Genomic DNA, 26003 nt, shown 5'->3' with positions numbered 1-26003 from the left:
AGACACCCGTGCGACCTTCCCAGCCTCGCCTTTGCTACCCCAGGGGTGGTCCCTGCCTTTCTAACTGCCTTCCTGAGCATGCTGGGTCCTCTGGCCACTCCAGACCACTGAATCAGGAGCCAGAGTTTCACAAGATGTGTGGGGTCGGGGGTGGGGTAACACTTTAAAGTTTGAGAAGGACTATGATGAGGAGTCACCAGAGGTGACAGCCAGAGGCTCCCAGCCTCTCACAGGACAGACAGAGGACACCTTGGGAGAGAAATCCCCTTGCTCCCACCCTCCTCCTTCCCTTCGAAGACAGTGGTTCTCAGCTGCAGATGATTATGTAGTTTGTCACAACTAGAGGAGCAGGCTGCCGTCGGCGTGTAGTGAGTCGAGGCCAGGGACGCTGCTAAACAGCCTACGATGCCCAGGACAGCCCCACCGCGGCAAGTATCCCGCTCCAAATGTCAGGAGTGCAGCTGTTTAAGACCCTCATCTGCGGGCTCCTGCCTGCAGCCCACATTGGGCACTCCGGGAAATCAGGTCCTCGCGAAGAGGACTGATCAGGCTGTTGGTGAAGACACAACTCCCCGGGTACAACATCCTGTCCTTGGCTGACTTGATATTGAGCCTGGCAGAAGATAAAATCTGTGGTTTATTTGGTTTGGGGATCCAAGACCCAAGTGTGTATAAAATATCATTTAACTTAGAAGTGTTACCCTCAAACCACAGTAGAAATCTGTTCAAATGCGGTGAAGCCAGGACCCCTGCAGCCCCCCCGACAGGGGAAAGCTCTGATATCACTAATTCCCACACCCCTCTCCCCGTGACACTGGCTCACCAGAGCCTGGACCCAGGGCCACACTCAGGGGAAAGGGTGTGAATCCGGGATGACCTGGGTATGGCTTCTGTAAGTCCATAAAGTGTGTCTACACTGCCTGTTGCCAGGTTGAAAAGGACTGTGAATGAATGCAAAAGAAATGGGCAGAAGGGGAGAAAGACCCACCTGCCTGACTCTAAAACAAAGTTCTTTGCAAGAGCAGCGAGCACTGTTTGCGAGGTAGAGAGTGAATGTAAGTCGGGTACTCTTATAATAAACTGCCCGACTTCCATAATGGCAGCATCCTGGAGTGCACATCACGAGAACATGAGACGTTCAGCATTTGTCACCACCCGGGAGAAAAATGGTGACGCATTTTCAACAACAGAAATAGTACTTGCTTTGGTTGTATTTCATTGCAGGACCTTAACAAATAGTAAAGATAGAAGAGTTGTTTCCACATTTTGCATTTCTAACTTCACACTCAGACTCAGTCTACTTGAGTCCATTTGAGGATTTAATTTTGTTTATCCTGAATTAAATAACTTACGGTTAGTCCTAGCACTGATTTGGGAGAAAAGAAGGATGATGGTTCAAGGGAACCAGGAAACCCTCAAAGTTAGTACCTAGCTTGAAACTGAGCAAACTTGTTGTAAGTCAGGATGGCTGAGGGACTAGGTTGGCTCTAATTGAGCAGCCCGGGCAAAGTAGGGCAGCCATCCTGCCCCAAATCCTGCCTCACATCCTTCTAGATCACAGGCTCTCGCAGACCCATCCTTACCAACATCCAGGGAACACTGTTTGAAATAAAGTCGACTGTGTTTTTAAAAAATGGTTAGACAGTCACAGAGGTCATGCTTCCTGTCTGGGATGGAGCCTAACAGGTTCATCTCTCAAACCAAAAATGAGAACCAGAGTTCCAGAGCAATCTCTGGGGGGCCCCAACAAACAGCCAAGGTCATGTTCTCTTTCTGCTGAGGCCAACTGCTTTATTTTGGAAGACACAGTCCAAACCAGATGACCTACACGTTCTGCCCCTTGGGCGAACTGATTATTTTCCCCTTTGCAGGCCCATTAGTCTGCTTTCCCACCTCACAGACTGGGGGTGTGGAGAGGGCATCGCAGAATGTGTCAGCTCTAGCCCCACCGCCATCACCTTCCTCTGGGGATCACTGATGAATCCGCATTGCTGTTTTGGCCAATACTTGAGTCCGAATCCAGGCTGGGATGTCACAACTATTTATAAACTGCCTGTACTGTGTTCCTGGAGGAGCCCGTCAGCAGAAATGCACTGCACCGTCCTGCTGAGCTTAACCCGGCAACAAGTATTTTGTGGGAGTGCCTCTGCTGCTGTTCCCTCCGTGTTGACACTCAGCAACTGGGCTATAGACTGTGATAACGTCCAGAAGTTTCACAATTGTGGTGTGTTTTGCCACAAGGCACTTGGTTAGCCTGTGAGTGGAGTTGCTTTTTTTTTTTTTTTTATAAATTTATTTATTTTTATTTTATTATTTATTTTTGACTGTGTTGGGTCTTCGTTTCTGTGCAAGGGCTTTCTCCAGTTGCGGTGAGCGGGGGCCACTCTTCATCGCGGTGCGCGGGCCTCTCACTATCGCGGCCTCTCTTGTTGCAGAGCACAGGCTCCAGACGCGCAGGCTCAGTAGTTGTGGCTCATGGGCCTAGCCGCTCCGCGGCATGTGGGATCTTCCCAGACGGGGGCATGAACCCATGTCCCCTGCATTGGCAGGCGGATTCCTAACCACTGCGCCACCAGGGAAGCCCTGGAGTTGCTTTAATACCTCAATCTCAGAATACTTTTGCAAGCATTCTACATAGTTCTGGGACCCAGTGGCTTTTGGTTGGTGGAGTTTCCTGAGCTGAATGTATTCCATGAATACAGTGAACCCAGGCAGGGGAGTTTGCCAGTTTCCTTGTGGCTGGTTCCTGAGCCTGGCTCAGCAACTGGGGGGGTACGGTAGGGGGTGGAGTCTCGTAACCAGTAACCAGGCTGTTTGCAGGGTCACATGCCAGCTCAGAATCCCATATCCCCCTCCTAAATCCTTGTCTGTGACAGGCTCTGGTCTCGCCTTTGTGCCTGGGCTGGTGCCGGGCACATTCCCACAGGCTGCCTCTACCAGATTCACTTACCTTCCTCGCGTTCTTGGATGGAGGAGCTGCCAGATAAGGCATATCTCCTTTCTGAATCCACCACAACAGGAGGAAACTTAGAGCACCCAGCAGTGGGCAGGCCCCTTAGGCACCATCGAGACAGCCCTTTCCTCAGTCGGAGAGGATGACCTCCTGACAGTGGGCTTTATGGAGCCTGGACTGATGACGTGCTCTAGGATTCTGCCGTTATTAGCGGTGAGCATCCTATCCTATGAGTACCTGCCTTCTGCACGTGCCCAGTGGCAAGCTTTGCACCAGGGGCGTGGTGTCTTGCCTCCACCCCTTCCCCACCATACCCAGAATCCCATGGTGCACACGTCTGTGGGGTGTGGAGACGGGGGGAACAGAGGTGGAAGATGTTAAGTCTGGAGGCCCAGGTAAAGGACACTGACGATCTGGAGCCTCTTACCTCTCCTGCAGGCCAGAGCAAAGGGCAGCCCTCTGCCTTGCATGAAATGTGTCTGAGGAGGCTCAGCCACTTAAGAGACATGGTGCCCCCGGCCCACGGAGACCCCCGCCCAAGCCCTCAGGCCTACCTGGTAAAGCGAGGGATCTCGTCATTGATGTTCACGATGTTCACCTGCAGCTCCATGGAGGCTCTGAGCCCTTGGCTATCTCTCACTTCCACGATGAGATGGTAACTGTCAGGAAACAGCCCAAGTCAGGGAGTCAAGCTTCGCTGACACTACCACACATGGGGTGAGGGGAGGGAGGGAGGGAGGAAAGTGTCCATCCGCTTTCTGGCCACCCCCCTCCGTATCCCCCTGCAGAGTCAGATCTGCTGGGTCCACCCTTCTTTCCTCATCTCTAAAACCCCACCCCTCCATTTCTCATCCTATAGTTATTACTGACGGCTGCCATCTCCCGCCCGCCATGTTGCACACCTGTCTCCATCCTCCCTCGCGTTATCTCGGCAAAGTGCCTCATCCACCCACGTAAGGAAACTGAGGCTGCCATGGATTAGATAACTAGCCCTGCTTCTCACACCTGGTGCAGATCCCAGAGCCAAACCTGCGTGGATCCCAAGGCTTGTGTGTTTTCACTCTCGAACCCTGGCTTCTCCTTACCTCTTTCCTCAGAGGCCTGCTTGCCTCCACCATTCTGCTCTGATGTCGGCAAACAGCTCTGAGAGCTGCCTCTCCAGAGCCAGAAGGGCATCTGAGGCCATCCTCCGGATGCTTCAGGGGCCCCCTCCCACACCTTCGTTCTTGTGATCCAGAGATGAAGATTTTGGGTGGGAAGGAGGCCTTCAGATAATGGCCTTACTCCTGATCCCTCTTTGGAGCTCACTACCCTCTGAACCTAGCAGCAAGGCAGCAGACCACTCAGGGACTCCCCAGCTGCCCTCAGGCTGCACTAGGCCTGTTCCTTGGACACTCAGATAAAAGGTACTTCAAGCAAAGTCATTGGCAAAGGCTACCTGCTGTGTCCTGCTTCAAAGTCAAATTCTGTTGTGGAGAAGAGGGTCCCATTAGCAGACATTCTGAAACTCTGTGAAGGGGAAATCAGGAAATACTAAAAAAACAAGGAAAAAAATATTACTAAGCACACCTATGTAGCTTTCCCCAAGAGATGAATTTGTTCGCTTCCCATTTTATATTCTTGGCCCGTGCAACATTTTTGATGTATCAGGATGAGGCCCAAATGGGCAGTTCTCAGGCTTAATGGTTCTTGATTCCACAAGGCTCTGGATCAGTTGGTCTGAGTCTCTGACCCTGATCGGCTGCACCCTGAGAAGCTGGTCACTGGATCCTGCTTCAATTACAGAAAATACACATAAACAGCTCCCTGCTTCTGAGTCCAGCATACTTATCCCCATCACCGTATTCTCACTTCTGCTTCCCAGGACAACTTCTGGCTTTGATTTGGTGTCTTGGCTTTAACCAACACTGTTTCAACACAGCTCCCATGCATTAGGAAATAGGACAGTATTAAAGCAAATACGATCCGGTCTCTTTCCTTAAAAGAACTCAGGATATGGTGCGGTGTGAAAATGTTCACAAGCATCGTTCATTACAATGATGGCAGGGAAAAGGAAAGAGACAAATGTTAGAGAGAATGAACCTTAGCAGGTACTAGAGTCCAAGTTGGAAGCTGGTTTGGGATGTAGACGTGTTTTTTTAACATCCCATCTCAGGGCTATGGCCACTGGTCAAGCCTTTGCACATCCTGGGGAGTTGAGGGTCTGTCCTCCTTGGTTCCCAGTGCTCAGCCCAGCTCTCTTGAGGACCCCTTGCCCAGCACCAGTTGCTCTGATAAGAACACAGGCTTCTTTGTACATCCCACTGAGGGCCAGCCCATAGGAGGCCCACCCCTGTCCTTCCACGGGCGCTCATCAGAATTGCTTCCTTGCTCCCATCATGGAGTCAAGAAGCAGGGGAAGGCCCCGGATCAGAAGAGCTGAGTCCAAACTCTGGTTCTCACCTCAGGACCTGGGACAAGTCCCTTCCTTGCCTGTAACTTAGGGCTGAGACCACTAACTGCTCCTCCGCGTTATGGTAAGGATTAAATCGGAAGGCACACTGGAAAACGTGAAGGGCCGCACGGCAACACGTGAGGCTTACGTATTTATAGCCATCTGTTCCAAAGGGCTTTAAGGGCAGAAGGTTTCATTATTTCCCACTAGGGTGAGGGATGATCTCTGGATCAGATCATAAGTGGAGGTTATGCAACCAGAGCCACAGCCCCTGAAGTCTAGAATCAAAGGAAACGTCAGCCGAGCTTTCCAACCCAGTGATTTGCTGTGTTGTGATCGCAGCTGAGCTCCCCGCAGAGAAGAGAGAACGCACAGAAAATAGATGAAAGCTCTCCTTTGGGGCCAATGTAAGATTTTTAAACCATTTTTAAAAGTGTTTACTTTTCATTTATTATTTAATAACATTTTTCTAATTGTAATGAACATATTTTTAACCAAAAAACTGGGACCGAAAAGTCTAAAAAGGAAAATATTAGTCACCTGTAAAATCTCATCATTTCATGAAGTCTTCTGTTCTTTTCTATGCAAACATACGCCCTCCAAAAAATTGAGATGATGTTCTAACCACAATTATAATATTTTGTTCTTTTTATTTATAGCTTGAGCATTGGCCCATATTCTTGTCTTATTTTATAGACTGGTTGGTTAACGATGATATGGCATTCTACTGTAAGGGCTTATTTTACCAAGTCTTTCTTGCTGGTTACTTAGGTGCTTCCAACCCATTTTGAAGAGGAAATATTTGGGCAATGCCAAGGAGTGCCCTTCTGCCAGCTACCCCGCCCTCCAAATTGTATAAGCACACTCAAAGGTGTGATGTTTAAATCCCAAGCCCCCCACCAACTCTCCAGCTCACTGCCTGGGCCTGCAGCCGGCAGCACGTGGAGCGGTCCTGGCTCTGTGAGCGGAGCCTTTCCTGCAGAGAAGCCTCACGTATCCACATATCAGAGGCCCAAGCTGGATGGGCTGGAATGGCAGAGTTCAGAGACCCCGGCAAGGCATTTACTATATGCACCTGAATCGGGATGTCTTTCCACATGTGTTTTGAAATGCTCTAGGAGATAGGTCCCCGGATCTGGTTGTTTCCCAAACAGTGAAAGGTCTTAGGATAAGGAGCTGACAGACAGCCCTGCTCTGCCAAAGATGATGGTCAACCGAAGGAACATACAAAGAAGATGTGGGGTAGGTGCTCCAGGAGGGATAAATATAGGATATGACGGCAACAGAGAAGGAGGCCTCTTAGACCCATCCGGAACATGAGTCACACACTGGGGCAATTGAGTCGTGAAGTGGCTCTGGATCCAGGCTGGAGCCAGACTGCTGAATCTGAATCCTGGTTCTACCACTTTATGAGAGCTTGTGCAACAAAGAGGAATAATAATAAGGCATGCCCCATGGGGAGATCACGTAAGGTTCTAGAACAGTGCCTACCAGAGGTAAGCCGTCCATGTATGTTAACTACTACTGTCCAGTTAGAATGTGAGATCCATGAGGGAAAGCGCTTCATTTTATTCACTGCTCTATCCCTATGCTTAACACATACTAGGTGCTCAATAAATATTTGTTAAATGTTCAATATTGGGGCTTTCTTCTCGCGTATTTCCCATCTGAGACCCCCATTCCCACCTTAAAGGATCTTAAAACAAAAAGGCAACAACACCAAAAACCTTGCCAACCTTTATAAAAAGTCTGTTTCAGTTTGGTAATGCTGGACTTGGGTATGAAATCGTCCTCCAGTCTCAGCAAGCAAGAAAAAAGCAACAGCAGCAGACAGAAAGGGTGGAGAGCTGTAGGATTAGAACACGGGGAATTTCTTTTAAATTTTTATTAAGAGGCTGATTTCCTGGAATCCCGATTTTTTTTTTTTCTTTTAGAGCCAGGCTAATTTCCTTTATCTGTGAACCTACGAGCTTATGTTAATGGGAATAGCAGTTTGGTACTTAGAAAGGAGATAATATCCATAGACTAAAAATATTATGTCATGTGGCCATTTGCCAGCGACTCAGCAAAGCTTTCTGTAAAACCTGGCATTCTCTCCCCTTTTTAAAGGCTTGTTTAATCAAAGCTGCTCCCTTGATATTCGTTCTTGGAAAACAGAAATTAAATAGGATGAAAAGCAACGCAGCCCCTCTCTGCTCCGATACTGGCTAAGAAAAGTCCTGAGTAATCAGATCAATTCGGTGAACAAATGCTTGTCAGACAAGCTCTCGAGCGTCCCCGCAGGGAATATTCCTTTACCGTCTCCCCAGGTTTCTCTCTTTGCAGCCCCTTGGCGGCAATGCTTTGCTCACGGATGCAGAGCTTCGGGGTGGAGGACGGTGTGCAGGCTTCCTGCCCCATTCATCCTTTATTGTGCCACCGGTGCGGGGAGAAGAAAGGCTGCGAGGGAGCTGGCCCAGTTTCCTGAAATGTCAGGCTCCCTGGGGAGGGCGCGCCACCTCCGGGCCGGCACCCCCACTACAGCTGGAGTCACGGGCGAATAATGATGCAACCTGTGCTGATTTGCAGCCCTCGGTTGCTTTCGGGCCTGCAGTGGAATCAAGCGGCAAGAATTCAGCCTCCCAGCTCGTAGGAAGAGAGCAGTCAGTTTCCAGGGGCCAAGTTTCCAGGGGGAAGCAGGACCCTTATTCCTCCCAAGTCCGGGGAGTGCCAATGACCCTACCAGCCACTGAGAACGTGCCCCCAAGCCCACCCAGAGGGCCCAGACAGGCAGCATCTCTCTACTGGGCCAGGGCAAGTTTTAAAGATGACGCCACGGTCCTATTATTTTTCAGTGTAAGCTGAATGTTTTATAAAAACCTCAATTCCTCTCTTTTCCCCTTATTCCACCCCAAAGGAGCTCAGAGGTGGGAGGTGGGGGACGGGAGTGGGAGGGAAGAGCGCCTAGGAGGAAAAAAACAGCTACCATAGAAAAACCTACTGCAAGCCCTTAACTCAGCTGGGCTCTGCTTGCGTGTGTTATTATCATGAGGGTGAGCTAGGTGGGTTATAGACAAATATTTGTTTTTAAGAAGAGCCACATGTATAAATGCAACATGCTATAGATATGTAAAGGATGCAATCCTTTACTGAAGAAGCTGCAGATCTTCCTGTATTCTGTCAGTCTTTTTCCGTGATCAGCCTGGGTCCTGTTCTTTGATTCAGGAGTCACTAACCTTAAGAACAATGATCCCCTTCTATTTGAGGAAGTATTTCTCCCGACGTATGAACAGTCATCAGTGGTGGTGTATTTGGAGTGGGAATTTTCCAAAAGCACTGCTTGTTCCCTTCTCAAGCATTCTCACGAGAACCTGGAGTATAAAGTGTTTTGCAAAGACTTCCAGTGGAGACTCCTGAGTTAGGCAGATGCCTGGGGGGCAGTGAATAGTAGGCATGTGTGTGTGTGTGTGTGTGTGTGTGTGTGTGTGTCATAGGGGTGGAGGTGCCTGGGGAACCGGAAGGGCGCTGTCACTCAGGGAAGAAAGGAGCAGGACACCGAAGACAATTTGCCAGAACAGGGTGGAAGGGGGTGAGCAGGATTCCTTGGTTTTCACTGGCATTACCTGGCCCAGGCGAGGGCCTCAGTTCCTTCCCTCACCAGGAAATTGGGGGCTGCTCAGGGACCTGAAAAGTTCCATCCAGTGGGACTGACAGTCATCTGATGATCACTTTACTCTCAGGAAGACTGAAAGATGATGCCACTACTCAGAGCCATGAGCAAGATGGAGGTGGAGAGAGAATTGCTTCCCCCGCTGCCCTCCTGGTAGCCCAGCTGGTAGCAAGGTTATTGCTCTTTTAATTTCATCCTTTGTCTGCCCTGGTGAAGACAAAGCACATTTCACTTTATGCAAAAGTCCTTCCCTAATGGAAAGGCCAAGAGAAAGCCCCTTAATGGAAGAATTGCTGCACTAGATCACTTTGCCTCCAGCTGCGAAACTGATTAACGTCCTTCGAGTCTCCAAGGCAGCTTTGCTGCAGTCACGGTGGCCATTTCCAAGTATGAGGGGCGGGGAGTGTGGGAGTTGGGTGGGAGGGAGTGGGCCCCAGAGAGCCTCCTTCAGGAGGTGGAGAAAGGGCAGGAAGAAATGCCAGTCAATATAATTATTCACATAGGGACCGTCCGGCGCGTCTCTGTGTCCTGATGCTTGCCTCTGAGCCAGCTCCATCTGCACCCATCACAACACAGAAGGTGCACCGGCAGGGGAGCGAACGCTGGGCCCCAGCCACACCGTCCAGCACAGAGACCACCAGCCACGGGCACCTGTGACCACAGAGCATCTGCACTGTGGCTGGTCCAAAAGGAGATGAGCTTTAAGTGTAAAATACACGAGTCCGAAGAGATACTATGAAAAAAAGGATGTATGATATCTCACGAGTCATTTTTATGTAGATTATATGTTGAAATGATAATAGTTTGGATATATGGAGTTCAACTGTATCAAAATGAATTTCACCTGTTTCGTTTCACCTTTTTGATGGGGCTACTAGAACATTTAAACGCACAGCACTCATTGCTGGCTTACAGTCCAGCTCTACTGGGCAGTGCGGGCCCAAACAATGTACAACCACGTGCTTTAAAACTTTCGTTAAAAGGGAGGGAGCAAATACCAGTGGTTTCTGTATTAGCCCCAATTTTACACAATCTGTGACAGACACAGTTTCACGTTATTAAGCTGGATGAGGGTGGAGGATTTGTCGTAAAAGAGTTGCAGGTTCCGGAGATGGCCTAGAGCTAATATTTAATTTATCCTTCCTCCTCGAGTCGCTGCCATCAGCAGGGTGACTCCTGGAACCCACCAGGTGAGATGACAGGCACAAACCAAGCCCAGGTGGCTTCCTGCACATGCTTTTATTAAAGTCTGTGCTGTGTATTTTATTAACGTCTGTGCTTGTTTACTCAGGTCAGTGGTTCTCCAAGGGCAGAATGCATCAGAATCACCTGGGAAGTTTGTGGTCCAATTCAGCATTCCGATGCAGAGTCTAGGAATCTGCGTTTTTGAAGCATCCTAGGTATGTTCTCATGCAGGGGCTTGAACACCCAGTGAGAAGCACTCATAAACCAGTGTTCCCAGCCTTTCTGACCAGAACAATCACCCAAGGTATCTGGCAAATCTGTAGATTCCTGGGCCCATCTCAGACCCACAGAATCCAAACCTCCGAGGGAGAGACCTGGGGAGTGTGGGAAACAGTGTCTTAAAGCAGTAAAATAAGTCAGAGAAAGACACGTACTGGATGATATCACTTGGTGTGGAATCTAAAAAATACAACAAACTAGTGAATAAAACAAAAAAGAAGCAGACTCACAGATATAGAGAACAGACTAGTGGTTACCAGTGGGGAGAGGGAAGAGGGGGGCGAATTAGGGGGAGGGAGTTAAGAGGTACAAACTATTAGGTATTAAATAAGCTACAGGGATATATTGTACAACATGGGAATGTAGCTGATATTTTATAATAACTCTAAATAGAGTATAACCTTTAAAAATGGTGATTCACTATATTGGACACCTGTAACCTGTAATATTGTACATCAACTATACTTCCAATAAAAAAAAAAAAAGCAGCGGTCTCAACCCTGGCAGCACAAGAGATCACTGGGTGGGGTGCTTTAAAAACCTGATGCCTGGGCCACACCCCAGGTCAATCACATCAGACTCTTAGGGTGTGGGACCCAGAACTCTGTGGTTTTGAAAGTTCCTCTGGTAGTTTCAATTTGCAGCCAAGGTTGAGAAGCACAGGTTTGGTCAATAGCAAATTAACCCATCTCCTTTCTCCTTGTAGGGAGCAAAATATATCATTTAGTACCACCAAGTGGGCAGAATAAAATGTCTATGTATAAAGGCCGTGGCATGTTACTTCCTGAACTGTTATTACCTTTTGCTAGTCTGAGAAAGGTTCCTTCTAGGTTATGTTCACTGCTCCTGAGGGCTGGCTGTTGACTTTCTGTGCAGCCGTCAGTTCCAGCACAGGTGTTAAATACTTCATTAACAATTTCTGCTGCAGTGCCCCCTCCCCAAACAATCCTAAACTCACTGCAGAAACCACAGTTGCAGCCACCCGGCTCCAGGTTCCAAGGGCCTGTAGCTGCTCTCCGATATCTTTGGATAGCATTACGTTTTCTTTTAAGGGAGCAACACCTACTGTATTTGCTCCCCACCTGGGCTGCTTCCCTTCATCTGAAAGGGTAACAACCTGACTTAGGAGGTATCTTTTGAAAGGGCCATGACCTTGTTCCTTCTGCCTAATTTTCAAAATATATATTAAAGTGGAGATTTAAAACTAAATATTTTTCTTCACAGCCGAGATTCCTTCCACTCTGCCACCACTGCATCTTGTACAAACTTTATAGTAATGATCTTATTGAATTATCATTATTTGGTGTATGCATGAATGTCTGCCATCCAGAGGTACAAAGGTGTGTCTTATTCATCTTTGTATCCAAAGCATCTAATAGAAAGCCTGGCACATAGTGGATTCTTGGTAAATGTTGAAATGAACTAAATGTATAAGTGTGGTACTATGCTTTGGGTTGCTGACTTAAGGTCCATCCAGAATCCCTTTTCCCCTGGTCACCACCAAGCAACAGTGGCCATAAGACACAGTTCTGGCCAGTGAGAAGTAAGCAGAAGACCCCTGGGTAGGGCTTCCAGGAGGGTCTTGGTTTCCCCACCAAAAAAGGGACAAACTGGGTTGGCCTGCCTCCTTTATCCTGTACCCCATCCTGCTTTCTTTTTTTCTTCTTCTTCCTGCCTGGAACTTAGAGGTAAAACCTGGAAGTACAGCAGCCATCTTGTAATCATGAGGTTAACAAAGGGAGAACAAAGCCAACATACACTGGATGAAATAGCAGAAAGATAGGAAGAGCCAAGGTTTCTGAGGGTAGCAGCTGTGCCAGCCCTGGACTGCTTGTGTGCCTGCCTCTGGTCTTCTTGTTATGGAAGGAAAACAAATCTCATATCCATCACTGTGGTTAAGTTTTCTGCTACTTTCAGACAAACACATTTGTAAGTTATATAACAAGTGTGTTATTAATAAGTACACATTTAAAGCACCTAGTATTGCTCTTAGCAGGTAGTAGGGACCCACTAAGTGTTTGCGTATTAATCACTTATTCATGCAAATAGAATCTGGGATGAACGAATGGGTTGATTGGTTGTTTTTTTGACAGAAGGATTGTCTTCCAATGATAACAAACTATTCCCTAACTTAAGATATGTTCAATAATCTTAAAACAGCTTTGTTGCAAACCCTGTAGAACCATATTCTATTGGTTCTGGATTTCATTCCCAAAGCTCCCTCCTGTTAGAGAAAGTAGTCCTGTGAAGCTGCAAATCATGCAGCAAATGCAGAGACAGCCTCCTGGCATTGCCAATTCCCCAGGTGTCATATTTCAAGAATTCTCTTCTCTGTACGGTGGGTTTGCTGGAGTTTTGTCTGCTCCGAGATTAGTCAGGTGGCATTAGCTTTGGTTTTTTCCTCTCCAGCCTGGGCTGCCCAGCTGCGGTGGGTGCACAAGCTGGGAGCTGAGGCATCCTTGCCCAGGGATAAGCTAAGAGGCTTCTTGGCCTGAGGGTTAGTGGTTACAAGAGCTCCACTGGCAGCCCCCTTAAGGAAACTGATTAGAAAGGTAGGGATCAGCTGTCTCAGACTGAACCATGAGGGAATGCTCCAGGACTCAGTCTCCTGCTTTTCTCTGTGGAAATCCTCCTTTTCTTCGGAACTCCTGGGACTGTCTTTTAATTCTCTTTTAAAACTTGGCTCCAAGCAGCTTGTCTTCATCTCTTGGAAAGGAAGTGTTAATGCCTGCCTTTGAGGTATACATTTTATGCTTATTTTTAGAATAATATAGCTGGTTTTTTATCACCCTAGAATTTAAAAAATATTGAACGATTTTGATACACCAGGCACTGGTCTAAGTGGCTTTATGTGCGTTATCTAATACTAACCATCCCCCTACTATGGTAGGTGCTATACTATTACTCTTCCATTTTATAGATGGAGAAATTGAAGCTCAGAGAGATTAAGAACTTGTCCAGGATCACACAGAGCCATGGATCCAATGTGGGGTGTCTGTCCCCAGGAGCCCCTCACCCATTCCAGCCTCCCCGGGGCTCTGTGCCTGGCAGTGGACAGCAGATTCCTCCCATTGCCCCCACCCAGCACACCCTGCTGAGACTCCAGGCTCCTGTGTCAGAGACCACACAGAAAAGCCCCTCTGCGGTTTAACAAGGAGACTTACACCGAGGGGTGTGTTTTGACTTGTGTCTTCTGGATCGAAGGCCTCCACCTGGTAAACGAATCCAGGCTTGGCTCCTTCCACTATGTAGAGGTCTAGACCTATACTGGCAGGCAAAGGGGAAAAAAGAAACATTTCATTAAATAAAGCAAACGAGGAATTCCCAAACCAGGACAGCCGTATATAGTCAAAGGGAGCCAAGCATTGCGGGAAAGAAGAAAGCAGTGATTAAGGCCATGAGTAAGACCACTGACCAGCTTGCGTGGGTGGATCCGTTTATGGGAATCAAGAAAGAGCTAGGGTTGACCAAGCTGGTGTCAAGTCTTAATGTATCTCCTGGGTTGAGAGGTGACTAGGGTACTCTTGTTCGTGGGGGAGGGGAGTGATAAGGACAGAGCGGTGGAAAGTAACCCAGTGGGAACCTCCAGTGTGAGTTCCAGATCCCCTTTCACGTGCAAATTCCTCCTAAACTGAGCCTAGGTCACCCCTCAAGTGCCCTTAGTATCTCAGCAGAAATGAGTCCCTGAAATGAGAGGCCTTATAGTAGAACAGAGAGAATATGGAGAAAAAGAGAGGGAGGGCTACAAAGGTTCAGGAAAAGGACCACACATGGATTCCGTCTACTTCAGAGTTCTCGGCCGTCAGGGTGAGGAGGGAGCAGACAGGGTCACTGGCACCACCAGCCTTGCCCGAGGGGCCGCCATGCTCTGCCCTGGCATCTCTTTCTGAGAACCTTTCTGAGAGATGACTGAGAATTTTAACATTAACTCACTCTTTTGGAAGCACTATGCTGAGGACTTATGTTTTCTCCTTTCATCTTCGCAACAGCCCTGTAAAGTAGGTATGGTAGTTATCTCCACTTTACAAACGAGGACACAGGCTCAAAGAAGTTGTGAGGTTGTCTCAGCTGCTAAGTAATAGAGTCACAATTCAAACCCAGGCCGTCTTACATCCAAGCTCCAGCTTACATTTGCTTTGATCACTGCTCAGGCTTTCATTCAAAAAATATTGACTGAGTTCTCACTATGTACCAAACACGGATCTACATATTGGGAGTACAGCCGTTCACAAAACACAAAACCCTGCTGTCATGAAGCTTGCATTCTAGTGGGGGAGGTATAGATAATAAAATAAATTAATAAAATATGTGAATGTTACTGAGCAATGTTACGGAGGCGAATCAGGGAAAGGAGTGTGGTGAGTTGGGTTACCATGTTAAATAGAGTGCTTCTGGAAGGTTCACTGACATTGGAGTCAAGATTCTTAAAGAAAGGAGGAGACATAGAGATGCAGGGGAAGGGGCAGAGGAAACGGCGGATGGAAAGATGCCGGGGTAGGGCGTGCCTGGGGTATTCACAGATGGGTGAGGAAGCCGGGACTGTGGCAGCAGAGGAGTGAAGGGGAGATGTGTTGGAGAGGAGATGGGGTTTGGTAGGGGCTCATCAGATCTGATAGGACCTTAGGGAGACTCTGGTTCTCCTTGTGAGGGAGATGGGAAGTTCTTGCAGGGTTTTAAGCAGAGGAGTGCCTTGATTTAACCGATGTTTAACAGGATCCCTCTGGCTGTCGTAAGAAGAATCAACCAGAGGGAACAAAGGCAAAGCAGGGAGACCGATTAGGTGGCCACTGCCGTGATCCCGGCGAGCCATGGTGGGGTTGCTGGGGAGAGGTTGGATTCTGCATAAACTTAGAAGCTGGCAGGATTTCCTAATGGGTTTGATGTTTGGGTGTGAAAGACAGAGGGGAATCAAGGGTAACTGCGAGGTTTTGGCCTATGAAACCGGAAGGATGGAGTTGCCAGTAACTAAAATGGGAAAAGCAGATTTGGGCTGGGATGGTGGGGAGGGAGATGCGAGTCAAGAGTGGTTTGGGGGCACATTAAGTCTGAGATGTCAGATTCTAACACCAGTTCCAGTGTGTGTCTAGGGGGGTTCCCACACGACCAAGCAATTCTCCAACACCAGCTGGGTGTCCCACAATTCAACTCGATTCTGACCCTGTCTCCCCAGAGATAGCGTCAGATTCCACAGCTGCAGGGCTCCATCATACAAGAGAGCCCCTGTCCCTTCAGGTGCCAATCACACGTCCAGGTGGTCACCTGTGCTTCTGACCAACCGGCTCTAGATGGGAGGGTCCCACAACCCCCTCCTCGGGTTCCAATAATTTGCTAGAGGGGTTTGCTCTCTCGTGAACACAGGGAAACATTTTACTTACTAGATTATTGGGTTATTGTAAAAGGATATAAGTCAGGATCAGCCGGATGGAAGAGATGCATAGGGCACAGTACGGGAAAGGGGCAGAGATTTCCCATGCCCTCTCCAGGCACCCACTCTCCCCAGGTTCCACGTCTTCACCAACCCGGAAGCTCTCTGAGCCCTGTTCTTTTGGGCTTTTATGGAAGCTTCATTACATAGGCACGACTGATTAAATCATTGGCCATTAATGACAACTCAATTTAACTCAATCTGCAGCCCCTTCCCCCTCTCCACTGTCCAACCTTCTAATCATACGGTTGGTTTCTCTAGTGGTCAGCCCCCATCCTTAGATGGGGTCCAAAAGTCACCTCATTAATGTAAGAAAAGACACTTTTATCACTCTCATCACTTAGGACATTCCAATGGTTTTAGGATCTGTGCCAGGAGGGGACAAAGACCAAATATATGTTTCTTATTATAAATCACAATATCATGGATGTCCATTAGACATCCAAATGGAGATGTTGGGTAGGACAGTTTTTATCTGAGTCAGGAGTTCAAGGGTGAAGCTGGTGTAGCAGCTTCTTAGTTAATTTGGAACACTACCCTTACATGTGTGTAAAGTGACTGTGTTTCTAGTTTGCCTTGTCCAGAGGACATTAATACGCTAGGTTGATGTTTAGCCATCTTATTTGACTTTTCACTAAAAATATGATGTACTAAAGTAGATTCCTTTGAAAAAATAACAAGGTAGTATGTACTGATATAAAATGTGACATTGATAGGTTAATAAAGATGATTGAATCCAAAAAATAGAAAACAAAAATAACAATGGACTTGGGAGTTGTCAGCGTATGGATGGCCTTCAAAGACATGAGCCAGGGGGAGATCACGCAGGATGTTACCCTATGCTCCGGTCCCCTATATTGTCCCTACCCTGTAGCAGACCCCAAATACACAGTCCCCTCGAGGGGTCAGCATCCATGGGGAGAATGAACCAGTCAGTCAATGGCCGGTATCCAGTGCTAAGCCTGTGAACGGGCTCAGCCCAGGTTCCTCCAGAATGATCCACTTGAGGTCCTTGAGCCCCAGGTTCCTCCCCAGGACCAGGAGAGACCCAAGAGAAGCCATGGATGGAAAGGGCTTTGTAAATTATTGGGTGTTACTATTGGGAGTCCTGGGCTGGTGGACGTTTCACTTATTCCCCACTCATTAAGCAGCTGCCTTTTCCAGGGAAACAGCTGCTTGTTTATTTACTTTTCTATTTCACTCTGTCCCCCAGCGTCCTGCCTGATGCCACCGTCTGGGCTGCATCGCACACCCCAGTGTGTCTTACCTTTTGCCAAGTTGCCTTGAAACTCAGGCGGCTCATTCACATCCGTTACCTGGACCGTCAGGACCTGCAGGTCAGTGACACCCACGTCATCCTTCACACAAATCTGCAAATCAAATATGTGTGGTCCTGTTTCAAAATCTAGTTGTTCCTTCCCGGTGGTGACAACCTAAAAGCAAATGCACAATTCTTAGTAACCATGTGAAAGAAGATCTGTTTTGTTTGCACACATTTTGCAAAGGGATATTACTAGGAAGGAGGCAACCAGCATCCTGGAAACCATCTTTCACTCACTGTCAGGGGAACTGGTTGTTTTGCCTGTGTCTTTCCGACATAAACCCCATGACACTTCACTAAAGGGGCTCCTCTGTGGGATGCTGCTCTTCATAGGAAAGACAAATATTCAGGAGACATCCTAGTTCCATCTACTGGAGACGGAAAGCCCGAAAATTTTAAAACCTGTCACTACTTGGGGTAGGCTCCTAGGCAAGTCCCTTAGCTACCCTGAATACAGTTTGATTTTCTTGTCTTTAAGAATAAGATGCTGCACTTCCCTGGGATTGCTGTTAAGTTACGTCTTGACTCATCAAAGTTTCCCAAGGCCACATCTAAGAATAAACAAGAGAAGGATACATCTGCAGAAATAAGAAATGATATTTACTTACGCCAACAGGCTCTTTGGGTTTTTGGTACATTTCCACACATTCTTCCACTGTCGGAAATGTGTCCTGTGCAAGACAAGTGTTTTGGAGTGGAGATGTGGTAGGGCCACCAAGCACCAGGGCCAGAGACCTATCACCAGAATCTAGGCTGTTGCCCGCAGGAACCCCCGTGGTACATGGTGGAAGGGCCCTGCTGAGGTTAACTGGAGGCCCATCTGTGACCTCTCACATCTATATGCACATCCCTGCCACCAGCTTAGCCTGTGGAGCTCCCAGAAGGCCCAGAGCCCTTTGAGATATCAAGGACTAAATTTCATAAATATCTTAATTTATGCTCATAGAAGAACCTTTTGGTTATTAATACGACTGGGGCCAGGCAGGGAGGCATTCAGTATCCTCTACTGAGAAAAGCACTTAGCTCCTATCCAGTTTCCACCACTGGACTTCTGTGTGACCTTGGGAAAGTTACTTGACCTTTCCCTGATTTTGTTTCCACACGACTATCGTTAGGTAAATAATTCTCGCCCTAGTTAAACAACTGAAGTATAATACAAGGTATTATAACAAAGAGCTAGATAACGGTACTATGGAAAATCATGAGGAAAAAAGTTCATTGTGAGATGTGTTTAGTCAAGGAGGACTTCATGGAGGAGGTGGTGGGCATTGTGTTTGACTTTGCACGGTCTGGATTGATCATGAGAGGAGAGGATGGCCACAGATGTAAATGAGCACATGCAGTGGAGGGAGCACGTACGGAGGAGGGTTGAGCGGGGAAAACACAGTAATCTTGTCACCACCAACGAGCAGGGTCAGCCTGGGCTCCACACAAGTGGAGATGACCTGTCTCTCTGCTTGGCTCGTGGGAGGTGAGAGGCAGCATAACATAGGAGTCAAGAGTGTAGACTCTGGAGCCAGACTGACCGGCTTCAAAGCTCAGCCTTCCCATCACTTAACCTTTCCATGCCTCAATTTTACCATCTGTAAAATGGGGATACTAATGGCATCTGCTTTCTGCAGTTGTTGGGAGGATTCCATGAGCTAATCCATGGAATACTTTGATCCTTGTCTGGTGCTGAGCGAGCACCCAGCAAATGCTGACTTTTATTATCATTAGATGTCGAAAACTGTTCAGTGAATGTGTGTCCACCAGAGCTGCCCTCTGTCACAACGGTCCTCTGTGCTTCCTAATTTACACCCTAGCTTCCAGCTACCTAAGCCTGGAGTCCTCTCCTGAACTCCATGCTTGCAGATCCTTCACCCCAATGTTACCTATTGACAGCCTTTCTCCTTGGGGCCTGGCTCTAACACCCTAGAGGAAGAAAATAGAACAGTCAAAAAAAGGTCTAAAATGTTATATCTTGGAACCAAAGGAATTAGGTTACTGCCAACACACGGAAAAGTTGCTTTTGCTGTTGTCTTTACCAGCATTAATTAAATGTTCATGTGCAAGGCTCTTGCCAAGCCATTTTGTGGAGTATTTTATTTAATCATCGCAATAACCATAGGTTGGAAAAACTTCCCCCTTTCACACATCAGGAGACCAGGGCAGGGAGGAGAAGGAACTCCGAAGGTCACAGCTGGGAGTGGTGGAGTCTCTCTGATGGTGGGCAATCTGGCTGCAGAGTTTTGGTAAAAGACGATAAGTATAGTTTTAGGTGTGTTAAGTTTGAGGTTGTTCTGGACAAGCCTGAGCAAATTTACAAGGTCCACAGTGCTCACGACAGCAGATGAGGACAGAGGGGTGTCAAGCTCAGAGATGGGCCAATGGCAGGGGGGCAGGCACGGCCGGCACGCAACCTCAGAGAGCGCCTGCCCTTACGGCTCTCATGGATGTCCATTAGTCCCGCCTCCCTGACTCCTTGGAGCTTTCCTTCTTGGTGCTGCTCCAGGAGGGGACTCCAGAGGTGAGCCACATGCGCTGCTGGGTGAGGCTCGGACATCCCTCTTGGGAGGCAACAGTGAGGCAGCGCGGCTTGGGGGCGATGAGCAAGTGTTCTTGGGGCCAGCCTGCCTGACCTCAGATCTCAAGTCTGCCACCAATTAGCTGTGTGAACTTGGGCAAGTTGCTCAACCTCTCTATGCCTCAGTTTCCCCACCTTTAACATGCAAGTAATCATAGCGCACCACTTCATAGCATTGTTGTGAGGATTAAATGAATGCATTCACAAAATGTTTAGGGGAATTCCTGGCATGTGGTAAACGCTCCATAAATGCGAGTGGTCGTCATCATCATCACCATCAGCATTATTAACCCTCCTAACCCCCCACCCCTGAAGTCTCAGCAGCTCTGTCCAAAAGTAGGGCAGCCTGCCTCTGGCATGATTGGAGGTCACCCTCAGAAAGCCCTGCATGACTGAGTCCCAAGGCCAACAGTGACCAGCCCTCTGGGCCGGAGACCCCAGAACCTTATGGCTAGGTCATCCTGCAGACTGTCAAGGAGGAGCCAAGTTCTGCCACAGAGATGGCATTGTTGTGTTCTGTAGGAACAGCCCTTGTGAGCAGTTTGGGTTGGAGAATAGCAGCTTCTTGCAGGGGATGGTTGATAATACTGGGTAGTTTCTGGAGAGCAGCAACAAATTCTTAAGAACAGCTTCAGGACGTGTGAACCTGTGGCCCATCCTAGTACCGACACGGGGTCCTGGGCAGCTGTGGTGCCAGGAGGGCACCATGACTGGGGCTATACACTGAACACGTGACCTAGATCAGTGGAGAGGCTCAGAAATTCTCCATTTTTAGAGGTCAGGAACAGGATGGAATTCCTCCTTGACTGACAGCCCTGTTTGAATCACATGGAATGTGGGAAGGGCAGGTATGATAGCAGAGGATTTGGGGGCTCATGCAAGCAGGAGTAGATATGCAGGGCAGTGTAGGGGACAGAGCCTGACACTGGGAATGGGAAGACCTGAGTCAAGTTCTTATTTCATCCTTTCTGGCTCTGTGATCTCAGACAAATCAGTTAACCTTGCTGTCTCTTTGTGATGTTATTTCTAGAATAGGGATTTGAAATTTTAATGGTGATAATATCAGTGTTAGTAGTAACAATTAAGAGACCAGGATGTGAATGTGTTTTTTTTCTTTTTAAACAGCCCTAATTTTTTTTTTTTTTCAGATTCCTGGGGGATAGTTTTCTTTTTTTTTCTAAATTTTTATTTATTTATTTATTTATGGCTGCATTGGGTCTTCGTTTCTGCGCGAGGGCTTTCTCCAGTTGCGGCAAGCGGGGGCCACTCCTCATCGCGGTGCACAGGCGTCTCACCATCGCGGCCTCTCTTGTTGCGGAGCACAGGCTCCAGACGCGCAGGCTCAGTAATTGTGGCTCACGGGCCTAGTTGCTCCGTGGCATGTGGGATCCCCCCAGACCAGGGCTCGAACCCGTGTCCCCTGCATTGGCAGGCAGACTCTCAACCACTGCGCCACCAGGGAAGCCCGCCAGCCCTCATTTTTTAAATTAATATTTATTTATTTATGTATGTATGTATGTACGTATGTATTTATTTATTCGGCTGTGTCAGGTCTTAGTTGCGGCATGTGGGATCTTTCACTGTGGCGCGTGGGCTCTTTGTTGCAGCGCATGGGCTTCTCTCTAGTTGTGGTGTGCGGGCTCTAGAGCGTGCAGGCTCAGTAGCTGCAGCACATGGGCTCTCTAGTTGTGGCACAGGCTCTAGAGCGCACAGGCTCAGTAGTTGCGACGTGTGGGCTTAGTTGCCCTGTGGCATGTGGGATGTTAGTTCCCCGACCAGGGATCGAACCCAGGTCCCCTGCATTGGAAGGTGGCTTCCTAACCACTGGACCACCAGGGAAGTCACTGAATGCGCTTTAGAACATCTGCAAATCTGAAATAGCTTGGGCATCCTCATCATTAAAGGCTATAGACTATAAGAGGCTGAGAATGAGGGCTCTCAAGTGGAAATAACCCAAATGTCTGTCAACTGATGAACAAATAGACAAAATGTGGTATATCCATTCAGTGGAATATTATTCAGCCATTAAAAGGACTGAAGTACTGATCCATGCTACAACATGTGTGACCTTTGAAATTTTATGCTTAAGTGAAAAAAAGCCAGTCATTAAAAACCAAATACAATATGATTCCATTCATATGAAGGGGTCCAGAATAGGCAAATCCATTAAGACAGAAAGTAGTTTAGTGGTTCCCAGGGCCTGGGGGGATAGGAGACAGGGGAGCGACTGCTAATGGACTTGGGGTTTTGTTTTGGGGTGATGAAAACATTCTACAATTAGATCGTGGTGATGGTATGTGAATAGAGTAAAAACCACTGACTTGTGTACTTTAGACGGGTGAATTATATGCTATGTGTATTATATCTCAATAGAGCTGTTTAAAAAAATAGTGAGAGCTCTAAAGCCAGACTACCTGCCTTCCAGTTTCAGCACAGCAGTAGCTGTACAGCCTAGGGCAAGTTATCTCACCTCTCTGTTAAATTTTGCATCATTTCCCCCATCTGTACAAAGGGGATAATCATACAAATAAAATCATTGGCTTGTTGTGAATATTACAAGAGTAAACACATGTCAAGCACTTTCCACAGTGTCTGGTGTATACTACGTGCTCTATAAGTGTAAGCAACTGGCAAGGCTTAGAGGCACAGATAAGCAGCAGCTGTTAAAGATGAACCAGATGTCAAGGGAGCAGGTAGATAGGCAGGGAAGTCACAGAAGCAGTATGTGGACCCTGGGAATGTACACTGGATGGTGAGGTGAAGTCTTCCTGAATGTGTGCTCCTTGCATACCAGAGGGCCCACCCCTGGGGTGCAGAGAATACCAGATGCTGGGTTCTTGCCTTCAAGTCCTGAGCTCCACAGGTCTGCTCTGGGGCCGAGATATGCACACTTTTTGAAAGCTCCCCTAGTGGCTCTAATCATCAGCTGGGTTTAAGAACACCTTATGTATCTCAGAGAGGCAGCCGAGCCTAGACCAAGCAGGCCCACTGGGTCCCACCAGAAACCCGGAGCAATGGCAGGTGGGAGCAGGGGCAAAGCTGATGATGACTGTAGGAGGTCCCTATGCCCATTGAGGAATGAGGTAGGCCTGGGGGGTAATGCAGTACAAGTGGGTCCAGACACCTAGACCCTAAAGACATCCTTAGAAGGCCTTTGAGGTTACCAGTAGACATGCAATCAGCAGGTTTGTCCTGCCTAAGGAGAAGTGAAAACTTTGGAAAAGACCCAAATGACAAACTAGAAAACAGCAGCAGTGGCGTGGCTCTTGAATGTGAATGATTGGGTCTGAATTGTCCAAGAGGAAACATTCACATAGTATGGCTGGACATCCAGACTTATATTTTTATTAAGGGTGCGTTCTTCCACATGAAATGTCTCCTCATAAATTTCCTTCTGAAAAATTACAGAATCATAGAAAAGAAGAATCACCAGGTACAAATTCATCAGGGCCTCGTTTTTAAGGAGATCATCACACAAACTGTCTCACCCAAAGAATTCAGTTACTGTCAGCACCTCTAACACCTGTTATCGTGTGAGGGTGGTTGGCCATAAGAAACAAACCTTTTATTTGTAACATATTGAACATATTGTTCATTTGGACTGAATTAAATGGAGAAAAAGTCCAAAGCTATAGGGGCATCTAGCACGGAGGGCTGTAGAATGCCCCAAACAGAATGCCCGGATCTTACAAGAAGGGAGATTAAACCAGGGAAAGAGGAGGAAATGATCACTGATCCAGAATCCCATCCACCCCATCTTCAGGACCCCTCTTTGTGAGCAGCTCCTCTTGGGAGTAAGATGGTGCTTACCTCAAAGTCAGTGTCTGACAGCCAGTTCACCCTGAAGGCCTCAGTGAGGGGACTTGAGTTGATTAGGGGGAACCCTGGGATCACAGGTGACAGTGATGCTGATAATTTCACAGAAAACTTGTGCACTGAAGTCTCAGGTGGAGAATTCTCTGCCACGTTGCTTGTAGCAGGTAAGTGGATTAGGTGTAGTGCATGTCCCACTGCGGATTTAAAAAGGATGCAAAATGACATGAGCACAAAGCCTTGTGCTGGAAACAAGGACTTAGCAGCTTGGTCTGTGGCTTCAACTCGTAGCTCAGGGCAACACTGGAACCTGGTCACTCCCCAAGAATGAAGACTCTTGCCAAGAGCTGGAAACAGGAATGCGAGATCATCTCAAAGCCAAGAAAACAACCACCACCAAACAACCATGAAATCTGCTTCTGTCATTCTGGAAATAACGCTGCTGTCTTTCTTTTGTCTCTCTGCTTCCTTTCTGGTTTCTCTAAGCCTTTGTGAAGAGCCAGGGAGAGGGAAATGTGGTGCCTTAGAAGACAGACACCCCTTGGAGGACCCAGTCTGGCCATGGCATCCTCTGTCTTACAAAGGCCAGGGAGTCTCTAAGAATTCATTTTCCTTCTCGGTGTCAGTGTTTGATTCAGAGGCCGTTGAGAATGGAGTGTGCATGACTGGAGAACTCCAAAATCATGCCAGCTCTCCCCACATCCCTAAGGAATCTCACGGACAATGACTTGTTATTACTGGATGCTGTGGGCGTCATGGAGAGGGTCGATCAGTACATCATGCTCGATAGAGTGGCTCCCATTTCACAGAGAAGGTAGTGAGAGACTCAGGGCAGGCCCGTGAATTACCTTGGGCTGCATTACAAACAGGGAATGTTATGATGTCAGAGAAAATGTGTTTCTTCCAGGAAAGCCTCAGGACAGTCTAAGGTCTCCTTGACAGTCTGCAGGATTTTGCCAGCACAGAGGAGAGCAGTGGATCATATTCTTTATGCTTCCATAATGATGGTTCCTGTAGGAGGTGAATAGTGCCCCCCCCAAATTCATGGCCTCCCAGAACCTCAGAATGTACCTTATCTGCAAATAGAGTGTTTGTAAATGTAGTTAGTTAAGAGGAGGTCGTGCTGGATTAGAGTGGGCCCCAAATGTAGTGAGTGGTGTCCTTATAAGAACAGGATAGGACACAGAGACACACACAGAAGGAAGAAGCCCATGTTAGGAAAGAGGCACAAACTGAAGTGATGTAGCTACAAGCCAAGGCATGGCAAGCAACCCCCAGAAACCAGGAGGTAGGCCTGGAGCAGATTCTCCCTCAGAGTCTCTGGAAGGAACCAATCCTGTTAACACCTTGATTTCAGACTTCTGGGCTCCTTAACTGTGAGAGAATAAATTGCTGCTGCTTTAAGCTGTTCAGTTTATGGTAATTTGTTACGGCAGCCCTAGGAAATTAATACAGTTACCACTTATCCAATGGTCCAAATAAATGCATCATGTAAAATACTTTCTCTCATTTACTCCTCAGAATAATCCTCTCAGATAAATATTAGTGTCATCATTTTACAGATGAGGAAACCAAGCTGAAGGACACATGGTGAATAATAAGTAATGAAGCCAAAATTTACACTGAGGTCTTGCTTCTCAGCCAGCTTCCCACCTTGGCCACCTTTAGCCACTGGGGACAAAAATTCCTGGAATGGGAGGAGGTAGAGGGGGACAGTAGAAAGATCTGAAAGGTGCAAAATTTCTAGAAACCAACAAGCCATGGGAAAATGTTGGCTTTTATAAGAGAATGTTTTTATTTCAAATTTGGGGGAGGGCATGCAGAGAGGTAGGTAGAAATGCAGGAGGAAATGAAATATAAACACATTCACCGATACAAGCTTTCCTAAATCTAAAATCATCTGATTTCGTTTAGAGACTAAAATGCATTATGCATAAGTTATTTTTTGCTGGCAGCATTACCCGGTTTTATGGAGAAGGACTGTGCAAGGACTCAGAAATATCAAAACAGCTGAGGTTTAGGGTGATGTGAATACAAATGGATTTTTTTAATCTATTAAAATTGACTTCAATATTAGAGCATTCTTGTGATTAAAAAAACCAGCAGCAAAGTAGTATGCCTGGAGTATTTAGAGGCAAAAAGTTCCCCAAAATCGTTTTTCAAAATGAGAAAAATAATCAACTGCTGTGGTGGGTTGGGTTTTGTGGGTATAATTCCCTCAAGCCCTCTTTTCCCACCACTGGAATCTCCACCCCACTCCCCCAAGCTGTTCACAAGAGTGTTCCTTCCCAGCTCAGCAGGGCAAGATGGTCATGAGCAAAATGAAAGGTTGGCAATTTGTGTCCAAGGACCCCACCCCTGACCTGATCTTGCCCCCT

At 47.5% G+C, this 26003-nt stretch overlaps 1 protein-coding gene across 1 annotated transcript in view; it reads right to left on the bottom strand.

Moving 5' to 3' along the window:
- The window catches only part of CDHR3 (cadherin related family member 3), a 72728-nt gene that overhangs the window by 34332 nt on the left and 12393 nt on the right, over positions 1 to 26003 (bottom strand). Inside the window, exons 2-6 of the mRNA XM_007177296.2 lie at positions 23623 to 23822; positions 17193 to 17358; positions 13665 to 13762; positions 4392 to 4486; positions 3508 to 3612 (exon numbers count right to left, since the gene is read on the bottom strand). Coding sequence (XP_007177358.2) covers positions 3508 to 3612; positions 4392 to 4486; positions 13665 to 13762; positions 17193 to 17358; positions 23623 to 23822 — 664 coding nt within the window. The remainder of the gene's footprint in view (positions 1 to 3507; positions 3613 to 4391; positions 4487 to 13664; positions 13763 to 17192; positions 17359 to 23622; positions 23823 to 26003) is intronic.

Source organism: Balaenoptera acutorostrata, chromosome 7 (genome assembly GCF_949987535.1).
Source record: "Balaenoptera acutorostrata chromosome 7, mBalAcu1.1, whole genome shotgun sequence".
Taxonomy (NCBI): Eukaryota; Metazoa; Chordata; class Mammalia; order Artiodactyla; family Balaenopteridae; genus Balaenoptera; species Balaenoptera acutorostrata.
The sequence above is the reverse complement of the archived record's forward strand: the minus strand, read 5'-3'. Positions and strand labels throughout refer to the sequence as shown.